This window comes from Cervus canadensis, chromosome 3, assembly GCF_019320065.1.
Source record: "Cervus canadensis isolate Bull #8, Minnesota chromosome 3, ASM1932006v1, whole genome shotgun sequence".
NCBI lineage: Eukaryota > Metazoa > Chordata > Mammalia > Artiodactyla > Cervidae > Cervus > Cervus canadensis.
In genome coordinates, this window is record NC_057388.1 from 13,866,116 (window position 1) to 13,880,108 (window position 13,993).

The 13,993-nt window shown below is 41.3% G+C and overlaps 1 protein-coding gene across 4 annotated transcripts in view; it reads right to left on the reverse strand.

The window, feature by feature from the left end:
* Positions 1-8,967: 8,967 nt before the first annotated feature.
* ASNS (asparagine synthetase (glutamine-hydrolyzing)) overlaps positions 8,968-13,993 on the reverse strand; it is a 145,458-nt gene continuing 140,432 nt past the window's right edge. For all 4 annotated transcript variants that reach the window (XM_043462667.1, XM_043462666.1, XM_043462665.1 and 1 more), the window contains 6 exons: positions 13,444-13,570; positions 12,041-12,147; positions 11,456-11,556; positions 10,074-10,155; positions 9,830-9,985; positions 8,968-9,306 (listed from right to left, as the gene is read on the reverse strand). In XM_043462667.1, the coding sequence (XP_043318602.1) occupies positions 9,097-9,306; positions 9,830-9,985; positions 10,074-10,155; positions 11,456-11,556; positions 12,041-12,147; positions 13,444-13,570 (783 nt within the window). In that variant the 3' untranslated portion in view covers positions 8,968-9,096. The remainder of the gene's footprint in view (positions 9,307-9,829; positions 9,986-10,073; positions 10,156-11,455; positions 11,557-12,040; positions 12,148-13,443; positions 13,571-13,993) is intronic.

Sequence of the window (13,993 nt, forward strand, 5' to 3'; positions counted from 1 at the left end):
TTCTTCTGAAAAATATCTATTCAGATTCTCACCCATTTTTAATTGGATTGCTTATCTGTCAATGAGTTGTATGAGTTCCTCACATATTTTGGATATTAACTTCTTATCAGATATGTGATTTATATATCTGATATCTCCCATTACATAGATAATACTTTGTTGATTTTTTTTTAATCTGGTAGATTTTTAGTTTAATGTAGTCCTATGTATCTATTTATCCAAGGAATCATTGCCAAGATCAATGTCAAAGATCTTCTTCCCTAAGCTTTTTTCTAGTTTTACTGTTTCAACAGGTCTAACATTTAAGGCTTCAATTCATTTTAAGATCTTCATTGCCTCTCAAAGCTTTGTGATTGTCTAAGCAGACTCCTTTGTTCTTAGGCTCCCAATAGTTGATAGTGAGCCAAGACTTGTCAGTGTCCCAAAGGGGGAGGAGCTCAGTCAGCACCTCAATTCAGGCAGATTGGAAGTCAGACTTTCATGCAGCAAATTGTAAAGTATGCAAATATATCTCTTTCAGCGGGGAACACTGGGTCTGTCTGGTGCCTTTGTATTGAGCCCTGGGGGTATAGCTGGGTTAAGAACTATTTCTTTATTTGCTACAGTCCCACTAAACCCACAAATGCAGGAACCACTGGCCAGCAGAGCCAGGCAATCAAGGAGAGCTCCCCTGGATTGCAGGTGCAGAAGCTTGGACACCAGACATGTGCACAAGTTTTTTTCAAGGAAACACCAGCTGCCTCGAGTGGGCAAAGGTGGCCTTCCACATTGTAGGATCCTAAATATGTGCTAAATTAGGAGCCTGACCTACAGGCTGCAGCTCTTTAAAAAACCATGCAAATATAGCGCTTTTCAGGGAAAGACTGGAAGATGAGTGCTGTGTGTACTCTGTGCTGAGCCCTGGTAGGGGTACCCTTGATGAGTCCTGGTGGTGTTGTTTAGTCATCAAGTCACGTCCGACTCTTTGCAACCCCGTGGACTGTAGCCCACCAGGCTACTCTGTCCATGGGATTTTCCAGGCACAAATACTGGAGTGGGTTGCCATTTCCTTCTCCAGGAGATCTTCCTGACCCAGGGATTGAATCTGGGGATCACGTCTCTCCTGCATTGGCAGGCAGGTTCTTTACCACTAGCACCACCTGGAAGCCTAGCATCTTGGACTGGGATTGCCCAAAACAAGAGATATTTAAACTGATCGTTAAAAATAAAAAATTTCTGGATTCTCTTACAATGTGAATGCCAATGTTCCCCTTGGTGTTGGGGGTGGGGGGGGATCTGAAGAGACAAGCCTGGGCTTTCTTTGCCATCAATCACAGCAACCCACCCCTTGCCCAGGCTGGCTCCACCATTTACACCTGCCTGGTTTCTATTTTTTCCAGTTGTACTGTGATATAATTGACAAGCAACATTGTGTATGTTTAATATTTATAGCACAATGACTTGACATACATAATATTGTGAAATGACTACCATAAAAAGTTTAGCTAGCATCCATCACCTTACATAGTTACAAAGAAAAAATCTGTTTTCCTTATGATGAAAATTTCCAGGTTTTACCCTCTTAGCAACTTTTCCTCTCAGCTATTGAGTGCGCAATTTCTGGTTGGGTGATGGTATATGATATATATCACATGTACAATATAACAAAGATGTTTACAAGGTTATCACCTGGGGGTTGTGGCCACGGAAGGTGCCTGCTGCATGTGTGAACATGCGCGCACACACATACATACAATTCAGCAGTTAAAACTGAAGGAAAATCCACCCCACCCCCCAAATCTTGTGGAACATTTTAGCTGAAGATCATCTTGCCCCATCTTGTGGCCATTTGAGAACCACACAACCCAGACCACTCCTGTACCTAATACAGTAGAATGTAGCTCTATCTGGGGATAACAATTAGCACTCCTGTACCAAATACAGTAGAACATGGCTTTGTCTGGGGATAACAATTGGATTGATATAATGTTGTGTTCAATGTGTTTCAGCAAAAATCCCAAATCAGTAGCCCATAAAATTTGATCTGATCAACTGATGCATTGCTTCAAAAAGCCTGCCACTTTACCCAGTAATGAGTCATTCTTTTAAATGGTGTCTTCTTCTCACTCCTAGAAACAGACTAATCTCTGGCTCCAGAACTTCTAACATCCTCACTAAAACCTCTGCTGATGAGCTTAACCCCATAAATTATAAAGGATGTTGATCATTGTATTGGGGGGCTCATCAAGTTTCTATGGGTCATGTATCCCCAAATAAAAATCTGTTCTTTGGCATCCATTATAATCAACAGACAATTTCACTGGCCACGTGTTAACCACCTTCTCTTTCAATGTCTGGGCTGCCCGTACATTCCATTTCTTCATCTATAAAATCCAGCAACAATAGTGGGTACCTCTCAGGGTTGTTATAGAGACCTACCGTGGTTTTAGATCAGGGCTAGGCTCACAGTGAGTCACCGGTACAGGTTAGGTGGTGTTATGGGTAAAGAGTGCTCAGTACAAGGTTTTGTCTTTTAGCTGAATTAGAATAAACTGAGCATGCTAGTGTGGATGATCACACAAATGATGGTTTGTGTATGCCTGACTGCTCAAAAGGCAGATAAAAGCAGAGAGGGGTTGTCCACATTCTTTCTAATTTTGGATATGAGAGATCTTACCTTTTAAGAACCACTTTGTACAGGGGTGTTTAGGATGGTGGATCAAAGAGGAGGGAGATAGAAGTTTTAGAAAAAAAAAAAAACACATATAGCTTATACTGGCCTGAAACTGCTCACTTAATACCTATAACAAACTATGGAGCTTCTGTGCTGCGGTTTATCTCATGAAAAGTATACGTCATCTGTCAAATTTGGTATATGTTTGTCCACATTACATTTGAGAAATTCATGAAACTGTCTGGAGAAAACTGTGTCTTGGCTGCCACCTCGTGGTTTCTGTGCTATTCTGGCCTTCAGAATGGAGCAGGAAACGGTAACCCACGCCAGTGTTCTTGCCTGGAGAATCCCAGGGACCAGGGAGCCTGGTGGGCTGCCGTCTATGGGGTCGCACAGAGTCAGACACGACTGACGCGACTTAGCAGCAGCAGCAGCAGCCTTCAGAAATGAAATATTTCATATGGCAACAACCAATTTCTAAGATAAACTAACAACTGGAGTATGAATTTTTCCTTAGCATTGCTAAAAATTCTCCAAGTTGCAAAGAGGACTATAAATTAATTTCTGACCTCTGTTTACTGGCTAGCTAGGGCCTGAGATTAGGTAAGAGTTCACGTAAGATCTAAATCACATAAAATCTACATTGAACTAAGCAGTGTGTGTTTGTGTTCATTACAAAGTTTCTTCACAATTTTTAAAAAGAAATTCTCTCATGCTTAAATTAGTAGATATGTTAAATAACTTACAAGCTATCCATTAAATGGAATATATAATCCCATTTGAAATACAGAATTAGAGAAAAATTATGGAAGTTTTCCATGCACATAATTATATTCTATACCCTAAGTCTTTGAAGGGTAACACAGAGAAGGGGTTAGCTCAAAAGCCCTAAATTTCTGGAACCCAGGATCAAATACCTCACTCTGACTAGCAGTTAGCTGCACTAACTGGGGCATATGACATATCACCTCGGCAGCACTCTCATCTAGAGAATGTGGACAAGCTCCATAGCATATACGTCACGGGGCCTTAGTGAAGATTTATATAGCTTTAAAAGCAGTCTCTGGCATCCAGAAAAGGTGACCTTTGGTCCTGGGTAAGCAAAATTAGGACAGCATGAGTAATTTTATTGCCAGAAGTCAGCTTCCCTCCTAAAAGCACTCCCCACTTCTACCTATGCTCAGGCAGCAATTCCTCAGCTCTCTCACCGATGCCTCCTTCTGCCAGCACACTGTTGTCTTGGCTGCTGCTGATCCTTGAGGGGCAATTTTCTGCTGGAGCCTCTGGCTAAGAGCACTCAAACTGATGAGCAGAGGGTCAGAACTGCTGCCCACCGGGCTTTGCGGTATGTCTCCCATTCTACCCTTTCCAAATAGTATGTATGTTTTGTTATTGTTACTGCCCTTCTGTTATATATTGAACAGACGGGGAACAGGTAACTTTTCTTGTAAGTTCATGAGGAGGTGCCACCTGGCACTTTAGTCTGTCACCCAGTAATCCTCAACTCTGGGCATGTGGCCAGGATAAGATGGAATTCTTGGTTGTCACTCTTGAAAAAGGGATGAGTATATTTTGTGTGTAGGAATGAGAGTGACCTGAGACTATTTGGTGACTGAAGGGTGGATTTGGGGAGTTGTTAGTACTGTTCAAAAATATTTGACTTCCCTTTCTCGCAGGTGCAACCTTGAAGCTAGGAGTAGTCGCATGACTTGCTTTGACCTGTGAAAAGTGATGTGTCCCTGCAAGGTGGAAGATCTAAGTTGTGGCACATGATTCACCAGTCTTTATCCCCTGCTTTGCTGTTCATGCAAGTGTTAGTCAAACTATGTTTCTATCAACTGGATCCCAGGGTGATATGACCCTTCAACACTGAGCAGAATCCACCAGAGGCCCAGTTTGAGCAAGAAATAACATCTGTTATTGAAATGCACTGAAATTTTGGATTGTTTTCTCATCATCTAACCCTTTATAGAAAATGATTATCATCACTGTGCTGCCCTGGGAAGTAATCCAGCTCTACCTGTTCTTGCTCCCAACTCAAACCCAAGGAGGCCCTTCCCCCAGTTCCTAATTCACAACAGAGACCCAGGCTGTAGTTTCATGCTGGCAATGGGAGGATCGTCAGGAAAGAACACTACAAAGCCTCTGGAGCCAATCTGTCTGGCTAACTTGGGACTTCACCACTTAGTAATTATCTGAATGATTTTGGCAAGTGATGTACGTGTGTGTGTGTGTGTGTGCACGCATACACAAGCTCAGTCGCTTAGTTATGTAAGACTCTTTGTGGTCCCATGGATTGTAGTTCACCAGGCTCCTCTGTCCATGGGATTTTCCAGGCAAGAAAACGAGTGGGTTTCCATTTCCTGCTCCAGGGAATCTTCCCTACCCAGGGATCGAACCCTCCTCTCATGTCTCCTGCATTGGCAGGTGGATTCTTTACTAGTGCCACCTGGGAAGCCCCAGGGAGTGACTTAAACTTTGTCAAATAGAGATAATGGGGCTTACCTGTTCCAGCTACTGTCTGTGTAGGAGACCTTATCAAAATATAATGGTGTCCAATCACCATTTACCAGGTTCACGGACTGATCAGTCAGGAATTTGGACAGAGCACAGCATGATTGGCTTATTTCTGCTCCCACAGCTGAGGTCTCAGCTGGCAGACTCAGACTAGGAGCTGAAATCATCTGGTGGTTCACTGACCCCACACCTGGTGATGGACTCTGACTGAGACGGTGGCTGGGACTGACAGCCCTAACTCTTACACACGGCCTCTCCATGTGGCCGGGATTGCTTACAACACACATCTAGAGAGAAAAAAGCAGAGACAAAATGCCTTGTGTGACCTAGCCTCAGAAGTCACTTACTAATCGATTCTACTAGTCAAGGCACTCATAAAATTCTGCCCAGGCTCATGACGGTGGGAAAAAGACTGCCTCTTGACAGGCACAGCAAGGCTCTGGCAGTCTGTGGGACTAGAAACACTGATGTGGCCACTTTTAGAAAATAACATCTTCCCCACTTCCTCAGAGTGAAGGTTAACTCACTGAATGAGTTAATGCAATAAAGTATCAATACTAGACCAGTTGATAGGTATGTGCTTGATGTTGTGGTTTAGAGCTATATGGAACTGCCTCCCTGTGGCTGCCTTTTTCTCCTATGAGGACCCCACTCCAAGGACCTATCAGACTTCAGACCAAACTAAGGCAACCTCTCACATACGTATGAGAATGTATATATATATATATTCTCATATATGCATACATATATACATATATGTATATATGTGTGTATATGTGTATACACACACACACACAGAAATCTGTATGCAGGTCAGGAGGCAACAGTTAGAACTGGACATGGAACAAGACTGGTTCCAAATTGGGAAAGGAGTATGTCAAGGCTTATATTGTCACCCTGCTTATTTAACTTATATGCAGAGTACATCATGAGAAATGCTGGACTGGATGAAGCACAAGATGGAATCAAGATTGCCAGGAGAAAAATCAATAACTTCAGATACGCAGATGACACCACCTTTATGGCAGAAAGAGAAGAATAACTTAAGAAGCCTCTTGATGAAAGTGAAAGAGGAGAGTGAAAAATCTGGCTTAAAACTCAACATCCAGAAAACTAAGATCATGACATCTGGTCTCATCACTTCATGGCAAAAAGATGGGGAAACAATGGAAACAGTGACTGACTTTATTTTGGGGGGCTCCAAAATCACTGCAGATGGTGACTGCAGCCATGAAATTAAGAGGCTTGCTCCTTGGAAGAAAAGTTATGACCAACCTAGACAGCATATTAAAAAGCAGAGACATTACTTTGCTAACAAAGGTCCATCTAGTCAAAGCTTTGATTTTTCCAATAGTCATGTATGGATGTGAGAGTTGTACTATAAAAAAAGCTGAGCACCAAAGAATCGATGCTTTTGAATTGTGGTGCTGGAGAAAACTTGAGTCCCTTGGACTCCAAGGAGATCCAACCAGACCATCCTAGAGGAAATCAGTCCTGAATATTCATTGGAAGAACTGATGCTAAAGCTGAAATTCCAATACTTTGGCCACCTGATGCAAATAACTGACTCTTTTGAAAAGACCCTGATGCTGGGAATGATTGAAGGCAGGAGAAGGGGACGACAGAGGATGAGATGGTTGGATGGCATCACTGACTCAATGGACATGAGTTTGAGTAAGCTCTGGGAGTTGGTGATGGACAGGGAGGCCTGGCGTGCTGCAGTCCATGGGGTCGCAAAGAGTTGGACACAATTGAGCGACTGAACTGAACTGAATATTCCAGTGTACACCACATCTTTATCCATTCATCTGTTGATGGGTGTTTAGGTTGTTCCCATGTTTTGGCTATTGTAAATAGTGCTGCTCTGAACATCAGGATGCATGTATACTTTTGAGTTAAGAGTTTTCTTCAAATATATGCCCAGGAGTGGGATCACTGGATCATATGGCAACTATTTTTCATTGAAGAACCTCCATACTGTTCTCCATAGTGGCTGTACCAATTTACATTCCCACCAACCCACCAAGAGGGTTTCCTTTCCTTCACACTCTCTCTAGCATCTGTTATTTATAGACTTTTTAATACTGGCCATTCTGACCAGTGTGAGGTGATATCTCATTGCAGTTTTTATTTGCATTTCTCTAATAATGAACGGTGTTGCCCATTAGCCATCTGAATGTCCTCTTTGGAGAAATATCTATTTAGATCTTCTGCCCATTTTTCAATTGGGTTGTTATTTTGGAAATTAGGCCCTTGTCCACTGCAACATTTGCAAACATTTTCTCCCATTCCATAGGCCATCTTTTCATTTTATGGTTTTCTTTGCTGTACAAAAAAGCTTGTGTGTTTGATTTGGTCCCACTTGTTTCTTTTTGCTTTTACTTCTATTACTTTGGGAGACTGACCTAAGATGACATGGGTACAATTTATGTCAAAGTATATTTAGAGACTCTATAAAAATAAGCAAAGGCCTATAGCTCACCTTAAACAGTGTCTAGTTTCCAACTTACCGGCTAAATTCCTGGCCTGCTCACTCTTCCCATCAATCATTCTTGTATATACCCATGCACCAGGAGTTTCCCCTTCAAAAATTTCTAATAACTCACCTTTAAAATAGATTTCACAATCTGGTCCCTAAACAATCAATAAGCATTCAAATGAAAATTGACCTGTTCATTGTTACATTTTCTCTTCCTCCAACTGGGTTCAGAATGCTTTTCCCTTTTATGAGAAATATGTGGCTCTAGAACACAGCTTGGGAAACTGGCCTATGGGCTGAATCCAGCCCACTGCTTGTTTTTCTAAGTTTTAATAGAACACAGCCATGCCCATGTGTGTGCCTATCATGGCCTTGCCCACGAGTTTCCATACCACCTGTGGCTGCTTTTACACCATAATGGCAGAGCCGAACAGCTCCAACAGAGGTCTGTAAGCCCTAAAACATTTACTGTCTAGCCCCGAAAAATCCTGCTGACTCCCAATTTACACCAACAGTTCCAGAAGAGATGTCAGATCAACAGAATAAGATGTAAATTACTGTCCATGGATGAAAAATGTTGCCTGATGTGTCAGTAAATGAAGGATATTGCAGCCATTAAGCTATCAGCCACCCGCCACCCAACTGTACACCCTGAGGGGTTCAGGATTGGAGAAAAGCAGGATACTGGCCCTTCATAGCTGAGGTGCACATCAAAGGAATCATTTCAGTGAGGCCAGACTCTTGCATCTCCCCATACCTAGAAAAGTGCTAAATCCATTAACTTGAGATACCTGGATTTCTCTACTGGTCATCTGTTGACATGCCAGACTACTTGGCCTTTGTGGCAAAAACTCCTGTATATCCTACCTCTTCCCTTACCTCTTTGGAGTGGTCCCTCAGAGCCATCCTAGAGGCTGTCTTCAGGGCTTAAGTCAGAGACTCCACCTAATAAAACACAATTCTCAACTTTTAGGCTGTGCAATTTCCAGTCAACCTATTTTACAAAACAGAGCTGTCCAAGTCTTACAAGTTACTCACCTCTCCAGAGTGTAACTAGCCAGCTGTTAGGAATGCAGAGAGAACTAAGGGAGGAAGCCAGAAGACGACCTCACTCAGATGAGGCGAGGACCATAAGGATGCCCTACTGGCATGAGACCCAGAAGTCTTCTACAGGAGAGGGTGTGTGAGGTCTCCCAGCCGTCAGATGGTTTCCCCTCTCCTATCTCACTCTCTACTTTCCTGTGATACAGTAAAAGATGTTCAGTTTCTAGCTACCTCTGGTCACGGGGCTGTATGAATATAAATGACTACAGCAATGTCTTGGACTTAAGACTTTTATTTTTTCACACCCAAGCAAGCCTGGACGGTTGGCACTTCCTGCCCTCAAGACCCCTACCCTTCACAAGGAGAAGAAATGATTACTTTGACTCCAGGCCTCAGCAAGTGCCTAAGCTTTGGCAGAGGCCTTGTAATGCGTCAGAGTGCGGGCAGAAGGGTCTGTGGCGCTGGTCCACCTGGGCATCCAGTAATGGGGCAGCCAGTCGGCACGGCCCGGGTAGTGGTGCTCAAAGATCTGACGGTAGTAATAGCCTTCTTTTGTTTTGGGGGTGTTGATGGGGAATTTCTGGGCTGCGCTCGCCATCACTGTGTCATCGACCTGTAAGAGGAACAGGACAGAAGCGAAATGGCCTTTTAAATGGCACAGAAATATATGTATTTAATCTGGTTTCACAAAAACAAAAATCAAACAAAAAAAAAAAAGAAAAGACATCTCTGAATACTGAGAGACTCTTTTAATCCCTTAGCAAAATATGCTAAAATACCCTAATGTACATAGCTGCAGTGACCTTTAAGGAACATTCACATGCATAGTTCTCCAACGTGGTGGCTCTAAGTGTTTGATTCTTTTGTGCATAAGTCTGGCATCCAATAGGTGCCCCAAAATGTGTAAGATAAAAGTCAGAGAGGACCAGTAAGTCTCCTCTCTATTCTAGATGCTACTTATAATCCTTCATGCTACTTAATTTTTACAGAATTCTTGAAATTTAAAAGAAGTAATATTTATAGGGAATCCCTCCTACAGTCACAAAACATTTAAATTAAATGCAAAATGAACAGTGATTACAACTTTCCATCCAATTGTCTTATTCCAGAAAATATACTTTTAAAAGATATGATACCTGATGTTCAATATAGTCTTGTAAAATCTGAAACCAGGAATTTTTAACTGAAGTTATTCCATCACTGAAGGCTTCTTTTGGTCGCCAGAGAATCTCTTTAGGTATCAGATTGGAGTCCTCAAATGTCTCTCTCAGGAGATGTTTTTCTATCCCATTCTGACATGAAAATGAAAGGAGTATCAGTAAAAGTTCTAAATATCACCAGTATCAATCGGCAGTTTTTACCTTCAGTTGATTTACCCACCTTGGGAACTCTCATATCTGGTGGCAGAGACAAGTAGTAGGAAGAGAAGCGATGATCCAAGAAAGGGACTCTCAATTCAAGGCTTAAAAAGGAAAAGAAAATCTAAATCTAAATGGATCCTTAGTGCCCATCCGTTTAGATCCCGATTAAGTTTCCTAGGAATTCACCCAGTCTCTAAATAATGTTAAGATCATAAAGTCATTTTTACAGTCCTACATAACCGCCCTACACTAAATGCATGAGTACAAAAACCTTCATACAAAATATGTACTATGTCGTCTAGGGAGTGAAACAAGCTACTGGAGAATAATTACTTTTACTTTTCCTTCTGTAATCTATTAAATATCTCAAAAAACAGAAAAAGAATTATGAGTGATCTGGACATTAAGAATGGACTTTGCCTAGACTTCTCTTTTTCTAGGTGAGACTATCTATTATCCTATTAAAAACTATAATGCCAATCTGTGACTATTATCCTATCTACCTGTCCTAACCAGGGTTCAAAAAACAGATGATGTGACCTCTGATGAAACACCATGGAACACTGATTTATACTGAATATAAGTTATTAATCAATTAGTAATAAAAATGTCTGAATTCAGTTCATTCTCCAACCCCCTGTTATTTTCTAACCTAAGTGTGATTTAATAGAAGCAACCAAAAAAGATTGCTTATCACATACAGTTGTTGTTATTATTTAGTCACTAAGTTGTGCCTGACTCTCCTGCAACCTCATGGAGTGTACCCAACCAAGCTCCTCTGTTCATGGGATTTCCCAAGCAAGAATGCTGGAGTAGTGGGTTGCCATTTCCTTCTCCAGGGGATCTTTCTGACCCAGGGATTGAACCTGCCATTCCAGCACTGGCAGGGGGATTCTTTACCACCGAGTCATCAGGGAAGCCCCATCACATACGGTTAAGTCTTTAAATGACCAGCTTTAAAAAGTGGTAACTTTCAATGATACCAAAGAAACCTATTCTATAAGCTAATCAAATCTCTTGCATCTTCACTTCCCTCTCCCCTACATGGTCCCCACAGCATCAAACAGACATGGCAAGCCCTAAAGGCTCACTAAACTACATGAAGCTGTATAAGCTTTATTTCTCTTAAAAGGACCCAAAAGAGCTGCAAGTGCCTTCCCTCTCAGCTGCCCAGAAGTGTGAGAAATGTTATGTTTTCAAGACAGAAACTCCACCTGAAACCACCTATTCACATACTCTCACCCTGACAATAGCACTCTGATTCCGCTTACTCCCTCTGCACTAAGTGACAAGCTTCATCTTTTCTATAAAAGGCACACTTCACAGCATATACTAAAGGAAAAGAAAGCCTTTTGTTTTCTGAGGTTATTTTTATAATCACTTCCTGAAATATCAAGATACCCATGGGCTGCAGTAGTTCGATCTGCTCGGAGAACATCAAACAAGTAGAGTTCCCTTAGAAGCCGCTCACTCTCCTCCTCAGCTTTCTCCGGGGAAGGAGCCTGTGTACAGACAGAGCTGAAGTTAAAAATACACCCTTCAAGCTTTGCTTTTGGTACATGAAATTTCTTATCTCTTATTCTTGCACACAACTCCAACTCTAAAGGTGGGTAAGACAAGAGACCACCCAAGCTCAGGGGAGAAAGTAAATGCTTTATAAAGCATGCCTTCCCTGGCTCCAAGACTGCTAGAACCAACAGATAAAATGACAGGTTCACATTGTCCAAAGCCCATAAGACAGCAGGGGACTAAGAAATACCAGAAATGTGATTCTTATGTTAACTAGTTTTTAAAAAATGGGTATTATCTGACACAGTTGAGACTTCTTTCTCACCCAAACAAATACAGGCACTATTAGATTTTCTCAAATACCTCACAAAATATTCCAAGTGTTACTGTTGTATCAAAAAAGACAATAGAAAATGGTCAAATAATTCATACTTTTCTTCCCCTAGGACCAATATCCTTCCATTTGAGAATGCGTACCTTGTGAAAATATATATAACCCTGCGTAAGTTCATCTGAACCTTCTCCAGAGAAGATCACCACGCTATCTGTGTTCTTTCGAATGTACTTAGAAATTAAGTACATACCTTAAACAAGAGACAGAAATTATTGTTAATGTCCACATAACCCTCTACCAAAAACGCCTCTTATTTGGTTTCAAATGGCGGCAAGTTTTGCTATTAGACTCTGTTATTGTGAAGTTGTTTGCAAAATAATGACCTTTTATCTATAGTGCAAACCACTTATATGTACTTAATCTAAAAGTTGTACTGCTGGGACGACATAGCCCTTTCATAATTTTATATGTAGGTTTTTAAATATTCCTGCTTTCAGACCAAGAATGTCTATCTGAAAATTTTGCTAAACAATGTTAAAAATGCTAAAAAAATTCTGCTGAACAATGACTCAAATGTCTTAAATTTGTTAACTCTCACACTAGTATCACTACATGAAAATAATAAGTTGGGGTTTTGGTAGCTTAATTTTAATTTGGGGCTTCTTCCCTCATACTTACTCCCCATTCAGCGTATTTCAAATACAGCAAAGCATGTTATATTATTAGAAGATGTTGGTTGGTTCCTGCTCCACAGTCCTGTAAACTAGTATTTGTTCTTAACGGGTTTTTTCATTATTACCTCCCTGGTGATACTTTTTAGATCTTTTCCCCTAATCTCCTTCACCAATGAAATATTAGTACCAGAAATACTGTATGTCTAAGTACTTTGGAAAGCCAGGAACCACTGTAATACCTAAGATTTTTGCCCTTCAAGAACTCATTTTTGCCCCTTTGGGAGAGAGAGCACCCCAGTGATGTTACTGAAAAGTTTAAAGCATGAGAATGCAGACTCTAGACTTTGCAATGGAACCCTATTGGGTTCTGAGTTCCTTAAAAGAGAGGTGTGTCTAAGCCAGTAATGTTCGGAAGCTCAGCAATATTTGACCAGTCTGATTTGGAGTATAATTATGATCTCAGTATGTATCCACAGGGTAAAGCAAGTGTTTATTCCTAGATGATAATAGTTACTGATGGACTATTTACCAAAATATTTCTAAAACAAGGATTCCTTACAGAAACTAGTTAGAACATATAGTCCAACAAACTTTTATACAGAGAAACAGGGGGAAAGAGGCTACAGAAACTATGTATCTACTCTTTGAAGAAATATAGTGATACCAAAACGTGGAAGTTTAACTATGTATTCTTAATTCTTAAGGAATTAAGGAATTCTTAAATCGTTTCGTCTTCAACAATGGCTGACACAGGAATTTTACCTGAGTTCATTCTTAAGTACTGTTCTTTAAACAACTGCTTGAAATAGTAGTTTTTAAACCTTACACTCTTTTCAGTATTAAAATCTTTGGGGGATCATAAAATACCTTACCTACTGAAGCACGGACTGTTGTAATATCATAAGTTTCCAAGGAAAATATGACTTCATCCAGGACCTGAATGCCTTCCTCAGAGTTAAAGAGGACTTCATGGTGTTCGCTCCCAATATGATTTGCCACCTGATTACATAAGGAAATATGCATATGCTTGTTCTTTAAAGAAAAGGACTACTCTTTCAAGAAAAAGCTGTGGCTTTTTCGGCCATTTCATATAGTATGTGGGATCTTAGGGCCCCAACTAGGGGCCAAGCTCATGCCCCTTGTGTTGGAAGCTCAGTCTTAACTACTAGACCACAGTAATTCATAACACATCATGAATTAACAATGGTGGGAAACAAGCAAGACAAACTAAGAGGAAATGATTTCACAGGCCGCCACAGTAAGGGGAAATGATTCTCCAGGCCACTGCATACAAGCCCCATTAGTCTGGCTCCCCTGTGTCCCCCAGTGTCTGCCCTCCACTGACCACAAGAGGCGGGCCTCCTGTCTGCCCTTCTCACTCCAAGCCTTCACCCTAACAAGCATGCCCTCCGCTCCCCTCTG